The sequence below is a fragment of the Scaptodrosophila lebanonensis genome, unplaced genomic scaffold (assembly GCF_003285725.1).
Source record: "Scaptodrosophila lebanonensis strain 11010-0011.00,11010-0021.00 unplaced genomic scaffold, SlebRS2 tig00000085-arrow-pilon, whole genome shotgun sequence".
NCBI classification, from domain to species: Eukaryota; Metazoa; Arthropoda; class Insecta; order Diptera; family Drosophilidae; genus Scaptodrosophila; species Scaptodrosophila lebanonensis.
This window is the reverse complement of record NW_022060564.1, coordinates 763004-785801: the sequence shown is the minus strand read 5'-3', so window position 1 is coordinate 785801 and position 22798 is coordinate 763004. Positions and strand designations below refer to the sequence as shown.

The window sequence follows — 22798 nt, the reverse complement described above, 5'->3', positions numbered from 1 at the left end:
AGCCAACTTCAGTTTGTTTACGTTTTCGCAAAGCACCGCAAGGATCGCGTTGTTTACATTTGAAATGCAGCCAATAGGAGAGCCCCAATTTGCTTACGCCAGATGTGCAGCCAACTTCAGTTTGTTTACGTTTTCGCAAAGCACCGCAAGGATCGCGTTGTTTACATTTGAAGTGCAGCCAATAGGAGAGCCCACATTTGTTTACGCCTGATGTGCAGCCAACTTCAGTTTGTTTACGTTTTCGCAAAGCACCGCAAGGATCGCGTTGTTTACATTTGAAGTGCAGCCAATAGGAGAGCCCACATTTGTTTACGCCTGATGTGCAGCCAACTTCAGTTTGTTTACTCTTCATTTTGTTTACATTCAGAATTTAATTCGCAGCCGGCATATTTACCTGCTGTTCACTTATGCTCGCCTGGTGTATAAATAAACGAAATGGAGCTATTTCATATCGAAGATCGAAAAAATTAAATTCGCAACCGGCCAAATCGGCCTTATAACGAACGACACAAGTCCGCACCATCTACTAGGCGAACATAAATGGGCAGTAGGCAGCTGCTTTGCTTGTATATTTAAAGTGGGTCAGCTGATTTTTGTTTACATTTCGCAATGCACCGCAAGGATCGCTTTGTTTACATCTAGCCCAACCAATAGGAGGGCCCCAATTTGTTTACGTCTCGCAAAGCACCGCAAATATCGGTTTTGTTTACAACTTCAGCTTGTTTACTTTTGGTTTTGTTTACATTCCCAATTAAAATTCCAACCGGGTTGTTTACTTGCTTTGCACTTATGCTCGCCTAGTGTAGTAATAAACGAAATGGAGCTATTTCATATCAAATTAAATCCCAAACCGGCCAAATCGGCCTTTAAACGCATAAATCCACACACTCTACCAGGCGAACATAAATGGGCTGCAGGCAGCTGCTTTGCTTGTTTACTTAAAGTGGGTCAGCTGATTTTTGTTTACGTTTCGCAATGCACCGCAAGGATCGCTTTGTTTACATCTAGCCCAACCAATAGGAGGGCCCCAATTTGTTTACGTCTCGCAAAGCACCGCAAATATCGGTTTTGTTTACAACTTCAGTTTGTTTACTTTTGGTTTTGTTTACATTCCCAATTAAAATTCCAACCGGGTTGTTTACTTGCTTTGCACTTATGCTCGCCTAGTGTAGTAATAAACGAAATGGAGCTATTTCATATCAAATTAAATCCCAAACTGGCCAAATCGGCCTTTAAACGCATAAATCCACACACTCTACCAGGCGAACATAAATGGGCTGCAGGCAGCTGCTTTGCTTGTTTACTTAAAGTGGGTCAGCTGATTTTTGTTTACGTTTTGCAATGCACCGCAAGGATCGCTTTGTTTACATCTAGCCCAACCAATAGGAGGGCCCCAATTTGTTTACGTCTCGCAAGGCACCGCAACTATCGCTTTTGTTTACAATATATTCGCAGCCAACTTTAGTTTGTTTACTTTTCGTTTTGCTTACATACAGAATTTAATTCAGATGGCGGCATATTTACCTGCTGTTCACTTATGCTGGCTTGGTGTATATATAAACGAAATGGAGCTATTTCATATGGAAATCGAAAAATTAAATTCGCAACCGGCCAAATCGGCCTTTAAACGACGCATAAAGCGACTCTATCTACCAGGCGAACATAAATGGGCAGCAGGCAGCTGCTTTGCTTGTTTTTTAATGTGAACAGCTGATTTTTGTTTACGTCTCGATCGCGTTGTTTACATTTGAAGTGCAGCCAATAGGAGAGCCCCAATTTGTTTACGCCTGATGTGCAGCCAACTTCAGTTTGTTTACGTTTTCGCAAAGCACCGCAAGGATCGCGTTGTTTACATTTGAAGTGCAGCCAATAGGAGAGCCCCAATTTGTTTACGCCTGATGTGCAGCCAACTTCAGTTTGTTTACGTTTTCGCAAAGCACCGCAAAGATCGCGTTGTTTACATTTCAAATGCAGCCAACAGGAGAACCCACATTTGTTTACATTTGATGTGCGGCCAACTTAAGCTTGTTTACTTACAGCTTATTTACTTACAATTCACATAGTTAGCCGGTCCGCAGCGGCGTTCAAATAGTAATTATTAAATAATAAATAAAACAGTTGCAGATATTTAAATAGTACATTTTTCAAAATTAAACTAATGAAATAAAATTAATAAAATCAAAAATAAATAAAAAGCGCTCACGCTGCTCTCCCGAACAGCAGTAAGTTTTTAATCATAAAAATTGGATGTATTGATTTTAAAAAAATATTTCTAAACTAGTAAAAGCAAACAAATAAATACGTTAAACAATATATGCACATATAAGTAGATTTATCTATACACGATAGCACGAATCAATTAACTACGTATGCGAATAAGATGTACAATAAAATATTGAATGTGTTGCATTCGATTATAGTCCGGGTGTTCGGGCTGCTTGTAAGCCGATTCCGCAGGTTGCAATATTTAGATGTTAAAACACCGGAAACAGCAAACTGTGTAATAAGCGCCTGTTGTATGCTGCACAACATCATACAAATCAACGAGGATACGGCTGAGGAGGATGATATCGATGAAGAGGCGGTGTCCAAAATTTTTATGCCGCTCAACAACTTTGAAGACAATCCAGGATGCCTATAAGCAACGAAACTTTATCAAAAATCGATTAAATAAGTCGGTTTAAAATCAATGCATTTACGTTTAAAGAACTTAGTTTATTTTACTTACACGTGTTCCTAATATTAAATCGTATAGAATATACGTTTATTTTAGTTCTTACTTCTGGATAGAATCGCAACGTACTCTTTTAATAGTTCATTCCTTTCGGCATGTATATTATTAGCCCTCTTAAGCGCATCTCGAATCTGATTAGGAACCTCTAACCAACGCTCTTCTGGTTTCAAATTTTCTTCTTCCTGCATGGAGGGTTGCCTGTGCTCTTCCATTTTGCGTTTTTTTCCAGGCGGTAATGCTGAAATATTATTTCCCACGGAAAGTGGACAGAAACAGAAACTGCTTCGCGACAGCTCCTCCTTAAATATACATTCTGCATTTATTCCCAGCATGATTGTTTCTTGCTGCGAAACAAGAGTAGATAATTGTATAGAAATTGCTTGTGCCAAGTTTTATTTATGTTGATTTTAAAAATCAAAAGAATAACATAAGCTACGAGTTTATTTTTAGACTAGGGACTAGGAGCATCTACAAAATTGGTTAATGTACGCTCAAACGTTTTCGGAATCCAGACGGACAGTCCTGGACATGTCTAGATCGATTTCTCTTGTCATGCTGATAAAAAGAATATATATACATTAAGGAGTCGGAGATGCTTCCTTCTGCCTGTTACATACCTTGCATAAACCTAATATACCTGTTTTTAGCTACGGGTACAGGGTATAAAGATGCTGAAAATGTACAAATGTCGTGGGCGTGTCTACTAAAAGGGCACATTTAACATGTGACATCTGCTGTGTTGCAAAACTTTGTTTGCCCCACACACACACACACACATACACACACACAGAAGAAATTGTTACAAATGTAATCACATTATGTGTGGCACCAGCCAGGCATCACGCAGCAACTTTCAAGGACGACAGACAAAAAGCAAAGCTGCAAAACAAAAGCGCCACAGGCTGCCCCACTGAGCATAACACATATGTACATATGTGGAACAAAAAGCAGCCGAGCACAAAGCAATTCTGCAATTTGCCACAAGAAACAGAACTAAGAGAGAGAAAACAAAACGCGGCTGCCGAGCACATAATCGCTGGCAAATGCAGCACAAGCGGCAAATTACTAGCAACAAAAAAAAGAAGAAAAACATGTGAAAAAATCAAATGTAAAATTTTGTTTGCAACAAAACAATGGAAAGTGTTGCCAAATGGCTGCTGGGAGCTCAAATGCAACCAAATGCAGCAACAACCTCGACATTACTTCCATTCTGGGCCACTGCCAGCCACGATTTCCTTCTTCAACATTCTGCACGGCTCACAATATCCTGTGGAAGTAAGCACATTTATCAACTAATTAGTGCCGCAATGGTGGCTCTAAATTAAACTGCACTGCCAACAAGGATACTCGTATTTATATTTTTCAATATGTTCACAGTTGATGTAAGTATGTCCATGTGGCAATACTTTCAATTTGTTATTTAGACTGACTTGCAACAGTAAACAGTGTATGGACTCCTAAAACATTACTCGATGATGTTGGCAAGTACCCTTCCTATTTCCACCCCATAAAATTATGCTATGATCTGCCGTTCTATTTAAGCTTTAATGATCAAATGTCATCAAAATTAATAGATATGCAAATAGGTTTGTTGTTATTTGAAAACCAATAGCAATGCACTTTCTTTCTTTTCAGCAATTAATCGAGCATTTCTTTGTTGTATTTGCTTTTTAAATTTACAGAGAAGCGGATAGGATACGTATTTCATATAAATTTGAATTTTTAATTAACTAAATGCTCAAATTTAGACTCGTATTCTTAAATATTCCATTCATATTATATTAAATATTCCAGGACTGATCCGATCTTTTCATTCCCTATTTGTGATTATATGTTTAACAATCATATATATATATATTAAATAAATTAGATAAAAGTATATATTTAAAAAGGCATAGCCCGGCTTTAATGAGAAAATATAAAGAAACCACAGGCGGTAAATAGGGTCAGCAACCCATTTACCCAATAAATTTAATTGCAATAGCTTTGAAAGAAATGATTGTCTTTTGATTTGAATTAAAGCTTGCCCTACTCGAAATTATCATCTGATTTTCGAAGCACATCTCACAAGACTTCAATTCATTCTCAATACTACTTATATTTAAAAAAGTACTATCACAAATTAAATTTACTTTTAAATTCAAATAGTATAATATTTCTTTCTAATAAATTGTATTCTTTGCATTATTTCGAAAATCTGCTTTCATTTACAAAATCAATTCACCTTTATCTTTATAATTTAAACACATTCCACTATTTGCTGTTATTAGTTGTTCAGCATTACGAACTTAGTCTAAAAAGATGCTCTTCCTGGAAATTCCAATCTATATATACACTTTTTTCCAACTAAATGCTTCGTTAGGTTCAAGTTGCCGGCACATGATGTGTCGTTTTTTTATGCCAAGATTTTCATTTTTCCAACATTTTAACAAAAACTAAAGCCCTTCCCTAAATGGCCTCGTTGCTCGGCAAACAAAAGCAATGCTGCTGTGTAGAAAGCTGCAAAATGCCACCGAAATGGCTGCCCAGCCATTTTTATTTTTGGCTATTTTTGTACACCCTCACATGTGTGTGTGTATAAATGTTTGTGTATGTATTTGTGTGTAGTTTCTTTTCATTGCAATTGGTGACGTGTGCGTGTATGGAAGTGGAAAATTCAATTTGTAAAAGTGCATAAAAGTAGCAGCGACGGCAGACGATGCACACGATGTATACGACGATACTGCCACGTGTGAGTTCTCTCTTGTGATTGTTGTTGCTCCTGTAGTAGTTAAACAAAAGTTGCCGAGCTAGGCTGAGGCTGAGCCTGATGGCTGATGGCTCAGATGCAATGTTTACATATGCAGCAGCAGCAGAAGCAGCAGCCTCAGCAGCAACAACAACAACAACAACATCGGCCTGGGGGAGCAACAAACAAGTGGCATAAACGCAACGCCAGAATGGCGCAAACATTGTAATTAAATCTACGTCAACATAAGCGACGAATCCTGCCACCAGGATGACGATGACGAGCATGCGGACATAAGAGGGCAGAAGAAGCACATGACTGCGATGCTGGCAGCAACTTCTGTTGCATTCCCATTGAATGAAACTGTGGGAGAGTGGCTGTGCATGTGCATGTGTGTGTGTCTGTGTCTGTGTCTGTGTGTGTGTGTTTCTGCACTCCTGCTCCATTTTTATTTTTAAAGCGTGTTGTGCAGATGTCTGGCAGTCAGGCAACAACTGCCACATTGACTTTGCCAGCTGGCTGTGTTTTTCTTATGAGTGGCATTGTGGCTCTTTGGCCTACATGTGGTGCAAGTCGGAAACAAGTGACTCAAGTTGTTGTTGCTTTTAAGTAAAGTCAACTCCCACTGACCTTGAATAAGAAGCAAAATGTAAAAATGCAATGGAGAATTCAATCGAATTTAATTGACAACCCTGTTTTTATGCTCAAATGTAAACGTAATTTTTCCCTGTCCTCATTGAAAGCATATATTTGTATGTACCTCTGAGAGAATCGCTGATCTTCACGGCTCCAAATAGGCTTGCCGGACTCGCTACTGAATCTTCCCCTCTCCAATTTTTAATCATTTTCAGGTGAATGCCTGACCAGACCTGACTGTGTGTTGAAGGATGGCTTGCCGTACAAAGGCTGGGGTTTGTTTATTGGCAATTGAATAATTTGCATTTCTTTGAAATATGACAGATAAATCAAAAGATACGTGCATGATTATTAAATTAAGTTCTCTTTAACAATATGCCACTTGATCTAATCAGGCTGTATGCGTATCTTGAGCTAAGTAGCTAAGTAGTTCCAAATTATCGAACACCTCTCTTCGAATGTACTCAAGTATTTTACAGAAATGTTAAATGTTATTCAACAGCCTATGGGCTTTACTTTTCACATACTACTTGTATTTCTTCCGGACAAAAAATGGTTCTACTTCTCTAAGCACTTCACTTTACGATATCGCTCCATTCCCTTACATCTAATGCAATTTGATCCTGTCAACATTTGCTCAGCTCAGACACTGGCTAACGGCTCTTCCTTTTATTTGTTTTCCCGTTGTTTTCGCTTTCAATTATAATTAACTATGAGAGTTGTGAAAAACGCGCGCTTGTTTGTAGTTGTTTTACATGCACGGACTTTCAGTTTTTTAGCATGTGGGGATTTTCTCGATCCCCCTCGGACATTTCATTTGTCTCACGTGCTCGTTTGGTTGCTGGTTCTGTCCCCAGCTTCTCAGCTACTCTGTGCTCGACATTTTTTAATTGTTTTGGTTAAAAAAAGCAGGCAAAAAGTTAAATTACATTTAGCGTAACAAGCTTCTCACGCCATATGTGTAAGGATAAAAGTGTGCAAGCGCGGACTCGGTGTAGTCCTGCCGCATGCTGCGAATTTGTTTGCAGTCGACTGTTGGCTAGTTTTAGTTCAGACATATTTATCTACGACACTCCTTTCACAAACTCGAAAGGCTGATATTTATTTAGGTTAACGCAAGTAGTGACATGTTTTTAACGGGCCTGAGGAAATAACCTTAACTCTTAACTCAACTTTAAATGGAAAGTAAAGTGAAACTGATTCAAAAGCTGTGACTTAATGTAGAGCACAACCATAAATATTGTTCGTGTTTATACACATTATTGAAAATTATATCCAAAACTAGCTCTAGCTGGCATTAAAATTTAAACAAAATGAATAGCACACTTTTCAGGCATTTAACATCATTGTTCTTGCAGACAGACACGTAAGCCACAGACGAGCAGCACGCATTACCACTTAATTTCCACACCTTTTTACAGCAACACTAACAAGCCATACGCACACACACACACACCAGGACACACAACCACACATGTAATGTTACAGCCCCACCACACATACATACTATATGCAATAAATATCACATTAAATCCTTCTAAAACAGACACAAACGAGTGGCCAATATGAAACCGCAAGCCATCTATCATCATAAAAATAAACCGGACAGCGACCAACAGTAACGTGCTGAGTGGCCACGGAACAACTGGGCGAGCGTACTGAACACACCAAACCACCAACTATAAAGCATTAGTCAAAAACATTAAAAATGAAATCATAGCTGACTGCATGTTACAGTCCTGGGGGCGCTCGCTTAGCCCACAGCCCACAGCCCACAGCCTAGAGCCCAGCGCTACAATCAACATCATTAACGCGTGCTCTAAAAGCCATTTATTTAGACGTAGACAAGCCGAGCCATGTTCAGAATGGGCGTCTGGGTTTTGCATGAAAGGGTGACGGTCAGGGAGAACTATAAATTTAACGCTTTTAGCATAATTGCAGGCGCATGTGCGTGTCGCTAAGAGCCGATGCCACAACTACACAGAGAACTCAAGCACACACGTCAACAAGAGTGTGTAGGCGTGTGTGTGTGTTTTAGGACTGTGCGGGCTAGTTTAATGGCAGAGAACTGGATTTATAGCATTCTATTTAACTGCCTTTTTCTTTTTATGAAGAGTGGTAACTATTTAAACAAAATTTAAAATGTGCATGAATAATTTGCAGGTATAGACCCCGTAAGTAAATAATTAAGAATTGATCCGTCTATAAAATCAAAACATTATACCTACCTTAAATTTGTTAAACTGTCCCAAGTAGAAAGACTTCAACATGACATTATAAACAGCCAGAAAACATAAAATGGATGAGTATTTGTGTCAAAAAAATAAGACAAAAAAGCTTTTTATCGGAACATGTCCTGAGAAGAAGGAAAGAAATATTATTAAGTACAGTAAATACAGTTTTTACAAACTGCTAAGATAATTACAGACTTGTTTAAGCTTATTTTAAGAGTAAAAACAACTGGCGAGAAAAAAAGGTTACTTTCCAAAAACATTTGCTATGTTTACAGTCGCAATTTTCGAAATTTTATGTCATTTAAGTTGCATTCAAGAATAATAAACTTTAAAGAATAATATTGGAACAATAGATGTACTAACTAGCTGTAGTTGGTTTGAGAATAATTTTAAAGTTTTAAATGTATTTTTATCATTACTTTACTTTTTAAATGGACAAAATAACAACTGACATAAATTACCTTACTAGACTGATAGGGGTTTTTTTTAAATAATTAAACAAGGAGAGAAAACTCAAATAAATGTTTCATGAATCAAACGATCGAGTGTCAAATGATCAAAGTAATTTGTTTAAAAAACTCAGCAATTTCTAGAATTTAAATGAAGTAGATTAGCATTTAAAACAGTCCGCCAATAAAATAACAATAGGGTCGAACCTATTACATAACCATGTGAAAAGTGAATAAAATACTTTAATCGTTTGAGTTCATTTCTACATCTGTATACTATAATCTCAAAAAGGATAGATTCGTTATAGTTTTATTTCGCTTACCAGCTTCTTTATCCTTATCAAAAAACTGTAACAACAGAACTCCATGCTTCATTTTAATTAAACACTGCGCTTTTATATCGAAACTAGTTCCAACCAGCACAGCACAGTACAGCTCTGGTGTATTGGTGAGCAAGCGTGTGTGTGCGGGTATCTGTGGATGTGAATGTGATAGTGTGTGCATTGCGGCTTGTTGAGCAATCAACGGTTAACCGTTATGATAAGTGGCCGCACGCCGCCTTCACTAAAGGATAGCAACGTCAACACGGAAAAACGCGCGGTAAGTTGGACCTTAAACGTCCACAAGCCCAGCCATAGACGGACATAAGTATGTGAGTGTGTGTGTGTGTGTGTGTGTGTGCTTGGCCTTTTATTGATGACGCCTCTTGGCAGGCGTCTCACATTACTGAGCCTCATAATTGCCCGCAGAGCCAACCTTTATCAAAATACATATTTCTGCAACTTAATATGGCGAGCTGTTGGCTGTTTAACCCTTTTATGACAATAAACACTTGACAAGCCAATTTGTGGCGGACGCATCCCATAAAACATTCAGCTGTGTATGTGTATGTGTATGTATGTGTTTGTTTGTTTTATTTTATTGAGGGGCTGAGTTTGTTGTGAAGGTTTTGTGGCAGTAGCTGATTATTTATCGCCTGTCTAATATAAGCAAATTAGGTCAGGCATTTGGCTTTGGCGCAGTTTCTATTTGTGTTTGGTTTTCATTTTTACGACCACACTGGCATGCGGCTCAATGGGGCGTATGCGTGATTTATGCAATTCAATGCTTAATTGCTGCAACAAATGCGGCTGTGCTGGGGGCATATTCTAAAGAATTTATTGATGATGTTTTCAAAAACTGTGAAAACTGCAAATTCAAATTCAAAGAAATGACACATTTGTTTTTAGAAAAATATGAAAAGAAAAGCTATTTTTTGACGCTCAGTTTAAAATCATACATTGTTTTTAAATTCAAATTAAATCAAATCAAAACAAATTGGCGAATATAAATGCCAACTTGTTTGTTGAATTAAACCCTAAAATATAACAATTCACAAATTTGCATGCATTATTGTGATTGAAGTGTGTTGCGTTCGCTGCCAAATTGATCGAGTACCGCGAAATTATTAATATATTTATTATATTGGGTTGGAGAAAAAGAAATACATGTTGGTTTTTGATTGTATTTATATAAATGTCATATATAGTATACTCGCACATAAAAGTTGAGTTGACGAAAAAAACATTTAATGACTGGTGGTAAACATGTAATTAATAGATTCATGCATCATGCATTCGGTGTCTGCGAAAAGGAGCGACGATCAGCCAAAATAGTGTTTGTGAAAGCGCGCTAATTAATAAGAGCATTAACTGCTATATAAACAGATATCTTAATATTCTGTAAAATACTCAAGAACAAGATATAATATAAATATCTCCCTTCTAATAACTAGATAAGAAAAAACACAATATTAGCAAAACTCACTTGCAAATAATTTGGTATGCTTGGGACATGGGGCGTTACGTTACTGCAGCAGCAGATGGCGACCAACTTGTTGGGAAAATAATGCAAAATAGCGCTATAAGTGCACAAAAACACAAAAACACATTGCGAATTTAAAGTGCAAACAAAAGAAACAACAACAACAAGCCTGGTGGAGAGATCCCGCAGTTCAACGAATCCAAAATTCAGCAACAAAGAAAAAAAAACCACTCATCACTCACAGTCGGCTCGAGCTGTAGTTGCGGCCTGGGGCGTAAGCACAATGCACAGGCCGAAGGCAGCTTGTTTTTATGTGCACCCTAACTTCGCTTTCCTGTCATCCTCCCCCCTCCCGCCTCGTCCACCTCCACCCCTGCTTCCCCTCGCCACTCCACTCACACGCGTTGTTGCGTCAAGCCGGCAAAATGGTTTAAAACTCAATTAAAGTTTTAGCCGCAAAATAAATGCAAAAACGGCGGCATCGACGGCAAAAACAAGTACGAAAACTACCAAATTGTGATGAGAAGAGAGGAGGAGAGGGGAGAGAAAAAACAGAGAAGGTATCAGAAAAATGTAGTAAAAGAAAAAACTCAGTTGGCAGTAGGTACGAAAATCTACGTTAGATTTTTTCGCGCTTGTTTTTTGTTGTTTGCTGTTGACGTTGTTGTTGTTCTGCACGACCCATCAGCGCTTGCCACGCCCACCAAAAGCCCAAACCACGGCACTTTTGACGCTTGTAATTCAAATGAAAATCACAATTGAATTGAATTTCCCGAAAAACACAGCAACAACAGCAACAAGAACAACAGAAACAAACCGGAGCCTGAGTGGAGCTGGCAAAACTTTGATGAGCCACAGACCTCAGCTACACATGGTTGAGCCGCTGAGGATCTCTCTCGGAATGCAGGTGTACCTGAGTGAGCGTACGAGTATGTGTGTGTGTGTGTGTGTGTGTTTGCATGTTTGTTTGTGATTAGTTTAGACGCTCGTGTATTGGTGTCTATCCTTTTTTTTATACAGTAGGCTTCGGTGCATTTTAGGCGCTTGTTTTTCGGTGCATTGCTTTGAAGTGCAGCTTGGGGGCCAACACGAACAATGGGGCGAACGAACCAGTTTGCTGAATTTTTCAAACTTCGCCAGTTACCTCGAAGCGCATCGAGTTTAATGAAGTTTAACAAAAAATTAAATGCTTCCTCTTTTTTTTGGTTTGTTTATTTGCACACTTTCTCGCTGCCAGCAAAGTTTGAATTTGTTTTATTAGAGCGTGAAATCGTATTTGAAAATAAAGCAACACTCTAGAGCAGATTGTTCGGTAGTTTGCTTTTAGATTTGTTTAGCCCTCGCTAATGGGCACAAGTGGCAAAGCATTGTTAAAAGCTATTTCACTGCATTTTAGGTAGCAAGTGCGTACTTCTGTTGGAATGGGAATGAGTACTGAATCAAGTTTCCTTGTGGAATCAATATGCCAAAATATAAGCAAACATTTTATCATTTAAAAAAACCATTTTCTACTTATTTTACTTGATTTACGTGCAGAATTGAATAAATCAAAATTATTTGTCTTATTGACGGATCATTTATGAATTAATGCGAAAAAAATGGTGTACTGATTTTAATTTTAATTTTTCTAATTTTTCTCTTTTTCTAAATCATATTTAAAGATGTTCTTAATTATACCCAACCAGGGGACTGCGCGGACTGACTGCTGATTCAACTTATAAGCCGGCGAGCCAGGTCTTCCAACTCAACCTTACATAAATAACACATCCAATATATTCAGATCGGTACTAGTTGCTATAAAGCAGTAAGGTTGCAATGACTTACGAGCTAATCACAAATTGTTAACTACTAAAGATAATCAATCAGCTGGTATATAATCCAGTTTTTCTTAACGCTAACACAACAATATTCCAAGAACTATATAAAATCATATTTCATTCAATTATCATTGCAATTGACACATTTTATTACTCTGAGACTTAATAACTTCTTATAATTGCATTAAATATAGTTTCTAAAACATAACAATTCGAAGTACGAGTATAATCACCATCATTGGTAGCCCATGGCTAAACAAACAATTCAATATATACAAATAACTCAAATTCTATAAAACTCACAGCTCTACTCTCTTTTTTTCAACACAAGTAAAAACGCCTGGAATCTAATTGGAATGCAAAAAAAATATATATAATAAAAATGATAAGGTGATAGGTATTTAACAACAAAAACTCGTTAAAACGGCTACTTGCACCATGTTAATGACACATTACACATGCAACACAGACTGAAGCAATGGCAGTGGCAGTGGATGGGAAGTAGGTGCCACAGAATGCGGCAGGGCATACAGTTTAATTATGCAATAACAAATTATACAATTATAACTAAAATGGAACATGTTGTTGTGTTGTTGTTGTTGCTGCTGCTGCTGCAGCACGTGGCCAGCAAAGTTTTGCCAAATGTATTCCAGTAGCTGTGTACATACTTAGTTGAGATATGTTTGTATATATGTGTTGTGTGTGACGTGGCATACACATCAGACTGGCGGCCATTTTGTGTGAGCTCGGCACGATTTGTGCAACAAAGAAAAGTTTTTGAGGTTTTTGCGTGCACTGCCAAACTATTTAAATTGTTTTTATTAAATTTCATTTTACATATCACTTGGGGGTTATTTCCTGAGGCAAACTGAATTTTTAAATACACAATTTTATTAAAAACAAGCAACAATGCGATACTATACGAGTATAAATATATATTTTTTAGTTGTCAATGAAAATGCAAGTTAAGCTGTCGTGTTACAGTTTTTAAAGCTCGTATATTCTGTAGCGGAAAAAGGCACACAAATGTGGATGTGGGATTCCCCTCTACAAAAAATTCTTCGATTCATTGAAGAGATTTCTTAGATTTTACCACAAAAGAGTTTAAGCTACTATAAAAAGAATTGACCTAAAAATATGCTCAATGTTCCACAAAAATTATGCATGAAATCTTCATCTGCAATGAATACCTTAAACTGCAGATTAAGCAGTCTAACCAGGCTAAGTTTAAGTAAATTGTTTTAGTCATATGATTCTGCTCAAATACATACATACATACATTCAAACAATACTGTGAAATAGTGATTAAGAAGTAGTTTTATAGGTGACCTAAGTAATAACCATGTAAATATATAGTAAATACATACTTAAGAAAATAATTAATAAGAATTCAATGCTTAGTGTATAAGGCTAGAGTTCGAAAATTTGAATTTAATGAATGAAGAGGGGTTTTCATTTCCAATTGCCTTCACGTTCAAAAATATCTGCATCCTATTCTCTCAAGAGTTCTCTGAATATATTTTCAATAAGCATTCCTAAAAGGCCTCGCCAAAGTACAAGTATATAATCGTATTTGATCTGATTTTGCAAATAAATTTTATTTTGATCATTAGTTAACTAGTTTAGTATGAATGTATGTAACCCGAAAATTGCACTTGTTGTACCACCAACTGTTTTATGCATTAGTTAGATGCCTAATGAAACGTCAATTGTACCAGCACGCACACATGTATACAGATATGGGTTGAGCTAGTAACGATATTGGAAACTGGGATCCGAACCATAGACAATGCAAGCACACGGATAACCTGTGAAAGGAGTTTAACAATAAACACACAAAAGGAATTAAATTTAAACAAAATAAAACAAGGGTGACGCACATTGAATAGGGAAAATATATTATATTTTGAGGACATTGATTTAAAACATAATAGAAACAATAACACCAGATAACTACATACAACATAGTTTTAGAACAACAATCAAATCATTTTAATTATTTTGGCAATTTTACAAAATTGATTTAATTTAATTCAAAATTGTATTTTAACACTGCAGAAGCTTAAGTACATTTAAGTTTAAATATCGAAAATGCTTAGTAGGTTTCTTTTTTAATATCATTGTGGTTAAGGAAACAACAAATAGTAATAATAGTAATAATAATAATAAGAAAATTAATCGAGTAAATCAATTCCATAAAAAATTCACTGATTCTTTTTTGCTTTTTTGTGCCAACACCGAAACAAATTTCAGCCCCCAATTATGGGAAATCGTGTCCAAACTACTTGCCCGATACTGTTTATGGCAACTGATCATTATTAATATTAGTGTTACATTACGGACGGAGTGCCAGAAGTGTACAGGAATAGTTCGGGTTGTTGTGGTTGTTGAAACAGTAGTGTAAAGTTGTGTGGCGCAAAAGAAAAGAAATTTTGTTGATCAAAAATAATAAACAAAAAGCAAAAAGCACTAAATGCTGAATAAAATGTACTGATTTTTGAAATATATACTGGAATAAAAGGAAACGAAACTAAAAACATGTTTTTCCATATTAACAGGATTTAAAAAGCCGTTAAACTATTTGGGGCAGATAATAAATTGACTGCGCTAAATAAAAACTAATTGGAATTAATAACAAGTACTATGTCATAAAACATTTTTTTAGTAATTAATTGAAATGTAGTTTCCCCATAAGTAGTATCAAAGTATATTTAAAGACCTGATGTGCTTGGCTAATTTCTAACTGGTTTTTATCTGTCTTATTAAATAAGTATATATAATAAATAAATGTATGAACAACAAAGTTTCTCACTTCTAATTGTATTTCAATTCCATATGTACATTGCAAAAATTAAATTAAAACAGAAAAATGAAACTATAACCTTATAATTCGCATTAATTTTATGACAAGACAAGTTCTCTCTTTAAAACCTGAGTTTTATCCTGCCAATGATTTAAATATTCAATTATGGATGAAGGTGTAATTCCTTTGTTTAACGTTTTGGTATTTGTAATAACGAATTTTAGGTGTTTCTAACGAACATTGCAAATGAACATAAGTACTGCGAAGTTATTCTCTTTCAATATTGCCCCTTACGTAAAAGCATGCCCAAGCAAAAAACTGCCAAATGTAATTTGAAATTCATAAATTGCCAAATATTGGCTAAAAGGAAGGAGTATATAAAAGAATGTATAAAGTTTGTTTGTGTTGTATTCGTAAATGGAAAAAATTAATAGGTTTTGTCAAAACGCAAGTGAGAAACGTGTTGTATTGCAAAGGCGTTTTAGAAAAGTTCAACATGCCATGACGCAAGACATTTGTTAAATGTGTAGGTATATGTATGTACATAGGTTTCGAGGTATGTAAACGACACAGACAGTTACTAATCATAGCGTTCGGATGCCAACACCCAATGCACAAAGTTGCAGAATTTGAACTTGCCTCGCGGTTTGCACTGCAAATGCTCTTTGATATATTGACAGGGGCATTGGAATTGGCCGCAATGGCGGCCCGGCTCCAAGGGCGTAACATCGACCAGACCTCGCAAAGCTTCCATGCCCCAACGCGAGCCATAACGCAGGAAGAGCTGCATGCCGCGTTCCTAAGAGAGAGAGCAAGATGGTGAGCAAAGGCGAGGCACAAAGCGAGACAAAGTTTTAAGTGAGAGAGTAGGTGATGGGAGTGTCGGCGTGCCACAAACTGAATACTAAGCTTTAGTTATTGAATATTAGTTACTGAACAGTTCAATTATATAAGTGAGAGTTGAATGCGTGAGAGGGAAGTGCTGTATGAAATGGAAATGGAAAATTTTCGAGCATACTTTCAGGCTGCGCAATAAAATGGCTGAAAATACAATTGGAAAAGAAAGCATTCTGTTAAAAATGCATTAAATGAATTATGAATTTAATAATAAAAAATGTACATTGGTTTTGGCGCGCTTTAATAATTGAAAAAGTTCACATTAAAACACAAAGAATTACAATGAAATTTAACAAAAGCGGAAACTGGAAATTTTGCACTAAAATGGACACAAATCGAAATTCGGAAAAAATCGTTGTAAGTACACGTAGTGGTAGTAGTTGTTGTAGTTGTGGCTACTGCCTTATCTACAGCCAACAGCCCATACAGTTGATTCCACAGCATTGACGATGCTGCAGATGAATTTTTATTTTGTTGCGCAACAGCTCCTCCTCATACTGACAGGGACAAATGGAGGATTGTAAGTGGCGCGGCGTCTCATGCACGCCCGCCTCCTGCACGGTCCAGTCGAGGCGACGTCGCAGAAAGTCCTTGCCCCAACGCTGCAGATAGCTAAGGAACAGCTCCTGAGCAACAACCTATGTAGAGAGTGTGTTGTTACGTGTATGTTACACTAGTGAGAGCGAAGGGAGAGAGGGACAGAGAGAGCGAGAGCCATGTGTGTGACGAATGAGCGAGCGTGTATGAACATGAGCACAACTGTACGTATTGGGTGAGCGAACTATAGTCTAAGCTCTCTCTTCTTGCTGATCTCTACTCTAGTTACTACGCACCTGCTTCCTGGACAGCCGCACCGGCTGACTGCCCTGTATGACAATATCATTCACATCGATATCCAACTTGGCCTCCCAGCCCGCCTTGATGGCCTCGCCACCATTTTGCTCCGTTGCCTCGAGGAACTCATTTAAAAAGTTTACACATTGCGTCGCATCGAAGTACAGGAAGCACAGGTTGACCTTGTGGCACGAAATGCGTCCACGATCGTCCAGCACCAGCAATATCTTGTGCCGCATAAGCTGCTTATTCACACGAGCCAGGCACTTCTCCAAGCCACGCGACAATCGCAGCTTCACCCACATGCACACAAATATGGCAGCCGCATTGAGGAAGAGCCAGCCCACGCCCAATGCGAACAGTGCCGCGCCCTGCAGCCCCGAGAAGAGCAGCGCCAGCAGCACGGCAAAGGCGAACAGTATCCAGCAGACCAGAATGCGTTTATAGCAAATGTTATACACCGTAAACCGATAATCGTTCACCAGCGTCTCCATGGCATTCACATAGTCCTCCACCGTCAGCTGCAAGGGGCAGTGTTTGATTTAAGGCGAGCTCACTTGATTCCTCGATTTATAAGCCACACTCACCGTCAAGCCCTGGGCCATGAGCTCCTCCGGCACCAGCTCCGGCCGAAATATGGCCGGCGTGATCCAAGGCCATTTGGTGTTGGCCGGCAGTAGCGTAACAATCACATCCCCATTGGCTATTAAAGGTGGCACATTGGTTAAAAAGTGGTAATTGGCAAATCCATTTAACGATGCCAATATAAATCGGCCATTGGTTTAGCTTAATAATATGCCACGATCTTCATACACTTTAATCTGTTCGTCTTATGTACATTTTAGGTGTTGTAACTTCTTGTTGTCTTTATTTTTTTTACGTTAATTAACTAAATATTTAAATACAGCACCATAACACATAAGTTAACATTCAAGATAAATCGCAAAGAATTTTGTTCTTCTTTGGTTTCCAAATTTACGAATAGTTCCAGAAAAACAGTCCAACTAATCCGAAGTGCCAATTATTGTTAGTAGAATTTATAAGCGGACCCCTAAATTCTTATATAATGTTTCCAAGGAATTATTTTTTCTTATCCTGATAATATACACATATTGAATACCTATAAGAAGCTCTCAAATACTATATAAAACAAGCACAAACAAGTTTAAAATCAACGAAAGAAGGAACATATTTCCAATATTCTCCAAAAGGTTTACAAACTGAATACAACAATTTTTTTTTTAAATAGAAGAAATGTTTTCACAACAAACACATAATATTTTACAATTTGGCCAAAAAAAGAGAATTATTTTCAGAAAAAGAGGAGTAACCTCATGCTGGTGATATCCAATTAAAAACAAAAAATTAATTGCAAATATCTACATTTCTACATTTCTGAATCGTGATATAATCTCCTTGTGCAATTCAACTTTCCTTCCCAAAAAGAAATTATTAGATGAAAGGTTGGTTTGTAATATGGAAATCAAAATATGTATTGCGTGGATTGTTGCCTTTGAAGCGTAAAATATGAAAGCATGTGTATAGACTGATTGAGAATAAAGAAATTCCTAACAATTGATCAGCTTATTTAGATATATGTATGTCTTTCGACTGACTTACCGAATCCCTCACGTATGCGGCCCGTTGAGAGTTCTATTGTGCGCATACCGGCTGCTTGGTCCACGGTAATATTGACGTTGCCACCGCCGCCGCCACCACCACCACCACCGCTGCCCCCAACGGTGGCATTTGGATGGGAGTTGGACTTCACACTGTTGCCATTCTGTTGACTGGGCGTAGTTGAGGCGGCGGTTGCCGCTGATGTTGCTGCACTGGCTTTTTGGTTTATTAGCTGGTGTTGGTGTCGACTCGAGCTGCTGCTACTGGGCAGGCCGGCAGCGCTACCGGATGCATTCAAGTTTACGTGAATGCTTTCGGTTGTCAAAACAGCGGGCGCCACATCCGTTTCTGCCGTGGCAGCTGCTGTTGTTGTTGTGGTGGAGGAAACAGTCGAACGCTGCAAATGGAAACAACAATAACAACAATAGGTTAATGCTGAATTCAAGTTCTAGGCCCGAGTCCAAGACTTAGCACGTCGACGTCTACATGAACGTCAACGTCAGCGCATGAAAATATTATGCAAATTTTGCGATATGCATTTGTATGTGTGTAATGAGCTTGGAAAACAAAATCAATTCTATTGATTTCCCGCCACAAACCAAACAAATAACTGTGAAATATTGCTAACAATGAGTGACAAGCTGGCTCGCTAGCTGCCACGTTTAGTTACAATTTCAATCGCAATGCACAAAAACTTTTATTTTGCACGTACGCAGCACACAAAAAAAATAAACCTCGGCTTATTTGTAGCGTTGGAATGCCTTAAAGGGGGCCTCCGAAAAAGCTCCAAGGTGGAGCCGCAAATTGCGCGCTTTTTTAATGGGCCTTATAAATTGCTAACTAGCTGAGCGTGCTCAAAGTTTTTTTTTATCTATTTCCTTTGCAATTCGGATTTAATTCAATGCATATATACAGGGTATATACCATGTTTAAAAACGAAAGATTTAATAACTAGGGAAATGAATGCCAATATTAAATATAAAAACATTAGAATATTGCAACTTGTTTATAATTTATTAATTTTAAATTATAAATTTCACATGAACCGTAGCTCATTGTAAAACATTACGCATACGACCCGTTGCCTGGCAACTAATTGATCGAATCTGCTGCTATTTCTATACCTAGTATGTGATTTTCTGTTATTCAATCAGGCTATATGTAGTATATATATACAAATTTAGCAAGTAAATATTAATTTGTCTGCTAATAAGTAAATCACTGCAACATTTCGAGCATATTAACTTTGAAGCAACAAGATTTGGAGCCTGGGTTTCGATTCCCCATCTTGATGGCTCGAAAGACTTTTAGTAAATTATGAAACTAATGAAATGAAGTAATTGTATATCTTTTGAGTGACCAGAAATATTTGGTTTTAGAAATTTTGAAAAAACCAACGCCTCTGCTTACTTAGCTTCGTCCTATTATAATAGCACTGCATGTTTAAAAATCGACGAACTGATAAATCTAAGATTTTAAAATGCACCGATATTTATTGCCGTGTAGCACATTCTATATATTCGCTTTAATTAATCACTCTTTTTGTTTATATTTTACCGGTATACAGTAAATAAATATTGACGTCGGAGCTTGAAAATTGCTTAAACAAAAGCTGTTCATACACGAGAACAGACATGAGTACGTATTTATAGTATTTATCTTTAGCACGGCTATTATGATATTTGCACATATGTATAACACAAATGTGGGCGAGTGTTACGAACATGCTTAAATATTTATAGCAGTATATAAAAGGGGGCATTGTCTTAATAACAAAGTATTTAAAACGCTCCTGATGGATGAAAAGGGTATATAAGGTTTTTTTCAGAGTATGTCAGTATTTAAAACGCTCCTGATGGATGAAAAGGGTATATAAGGTTTTTTTTCAGAGTATGTCACAGACAGAAGGGAGCATCTCCAACATATAGTATATATTCTTAATCATTATTTTTAATTGTAAATATGTCCAACACACGTACCTAAACTAATCTGTTCAACGTAATTTATATGTAATTCTCAAGCTTTAGTTTACATTTCCAAATCGGTCTATTCGAAAAAAAACTAATTAACGAAACAATTTTTATGCGTTTTTTATCTTGCCTCTGCTATGCGCGCTGATAACAACGGATAAAAATATATATGTAACTAATTATATATCGTCTTTGGTTTCTAATACGTAGGAAGTGAAATAAAATCTTCTTTTAAAACACTGAATCTGATTGTATAAAATTGAGCCATACCCTTAGAAATTGTTGAGTGTAAATCCGGTTATTTTAGAAAGTTCCAACAGCCTATTCTACTCGTCATTGCATTGACCCCCAAAAAAAGTTAAAAGACCTCTCCACTGCCCATGACGCATGACACATATTAACATATTGTCCATGATGTGTCGCCAAGTACATGCAACATGCATGCCGTAGCATGAGCGAGTCAAGCTAAAGAGGTAAGCAACTGAATTTCAACGGCGCAACGCAACGCACCATACGCAGAAATCGATGACGCGTGACCGTCATCCCAGTCGTGCCCAGATACAAAAAAAAAAACAATGGAAATCAAAGAATTTCTTACAACAACTTCATTAGGAAACGAATAAACAAACAATTACAGACACACAAGGAAAATCAACAGGTACTTTTGAAACGGCAGGCGACGAAGCATTCTATATACCCTTTACACAACCCATAACATTATTTCTTCTTGGCGATGAGCCACAAAATATGTATTCCACTGTGCCCGTTCTATCTAGTTTTTCTTTAGAAATCGTTTGCCCAGCCATTGGTGAAACACTTATGAAATTCGACTAATGTGGCACTGAAACTATATATGTAATATCGTTTCTATGATAGTTATATATCGTTAATAGTAGTTAATATTGTGTTTCAGTGCAAAAGCTATTAAACTGTAAGAGGAGTTTTGATTCGAACAGACACAAATCGCGTATTCTGGGTGTCACAAATTTACACACCTATTCCAATATACGCATACACTTTTCAGTGAAGGGTATGAAAACATTGCGATAAGAGTAAAACAGTTGTGTTGTTGTTACTATTGCTGCTTTTGCTTGGCTTGACTTGTCAAGTGCAGCAAAGGTAGCAGCAGCAACAACAAAAACGTGCGCTCCATTGGAATGCGCTGAACTTCATTGAACGCCCGCGCCTGAGAGTTGTACCAGAGAAAGAGATTGAGAGAGCGCGAGTGAAAGAGAGACTTGCCTGCACAGGTGCTGCTACAGCTGTTGTTGTAGTTGGACTGCGCGAGCGCGCGCGTCTGTTGTTGTTGCTGCTCACCACAGACGGTGGCGGCGGCAACGCTAACTTGTTATGCTGCTGCTGCGACGTCGATTGCTGTTGTTGTTGTATGGCATCTCCACCGCCGCCACTACTGTTATTATTTTTTTCACTGTTGTCCGCCTCATCGTCGAACTTAACCCAATTTTTGGGCGCCTTTGCAGTCACCGACGCTGGCACGTCATCATTGGTTATGTCGGCATCATCGTCATTCAGAGAAACATCCTGCAACGGATGCGTTGGCATTTGCGCCTGCGCCTTGTCCATGTCCATGTCTATATATCTAAAGTCTGTCTGTATTTGTGTTTGGGAGGAATGTGCGAAGTGCGCGTGCCTTAAACTGTTCTACGTGTTTGTTTTGTCAAGTTTCGTGAATGTCGTCGCACTGCAATTGGTGGCTTGTTTTATTTTTTCCGTTGTTATACACCTTACATAACCTCAATTTAAATTCACACTTGAGTTGAGTTGCTGGCCGTTTAAACCAACAACAAATTATTTCTCGCACACGAAATGCCGACAACACGGCAAGCGCTTCCGTTTATGTGTGCGTTGGCCACTCACGCGCTGTCGTCGAGCAACTGAGACTCTGTGTGGCACACCCAAAGCGAAGCTTGGCTCAAAGGCGAGCGAGCGGCTTTATGCCGTTTTTAACCGTTTCGTAACCGTTTCACACGCGCATTAAACCATTCAAATCAACAGCCTTTAACCACCAGCGCAGAAATGGAACTGAGCGCGAGTGCTGATACCTAGCCGCTCACCAGCCAACTCGTAATACATATGTAACTGTTAACTGTGCTTTGAGCGCTCTCAGCAATGAACGCACTCACACACACATATCTCTCGCGCGGTTTCTCTGTCGATTTCGAGCCACAGAAATGGTTATTCGACCATAGTGCCAGCTTAGCTTTTTCAAGCTAGATTTGCCTATTTTAAAGTTCGAAATTGTTTAAAAAGCT

The 22798-nt window shown here is 37.9% G+C and overlaps 1 protein-coding gene across 2 annotated transcripts; it reads right to left on the bottom strand.

Annotated features, from left to right (window-relative positions):
* Window positions 1–14019: 14019 nt before the first annotated feature.
* On the bottom strand, window positions 14020–22580 carry LOC115626315. Of its 2 annotated transcripts, XM_030521651.1 has the most exons (6): window positions 21768–22580; window positions 18556–18952; window positions 17523–17638; window positions 16935–17456; window positions 15844–16003; window positions 14020–14209 (listed from the first exon to the last, which is right to left on the bottom strand). In XM_030521651.1, the coding sequence occupies exons 1-6, from the start codon at window positions 22113–22115 to the stop codon at window positions 14151–14153; spliced, it is 1602 nt and encodes a 533-aa protein (XP_030377511.1). In that variant the 5' UTR covers window positions 22116–22580; the 3' UTR covers window positions 14020–14150. The 2 variants fall into 2 exon arrangements, with proteins under 2 accessions (XP_030377511.1, XP_030377509.1); XM_030521649.1 differs by lacking the exons at window positions 14020–14209; window positions 15844–16003 and adding an exon at window positions 16322–16739.
* Window positions 22581–22798: the final 218 nt, after the last annotated feature.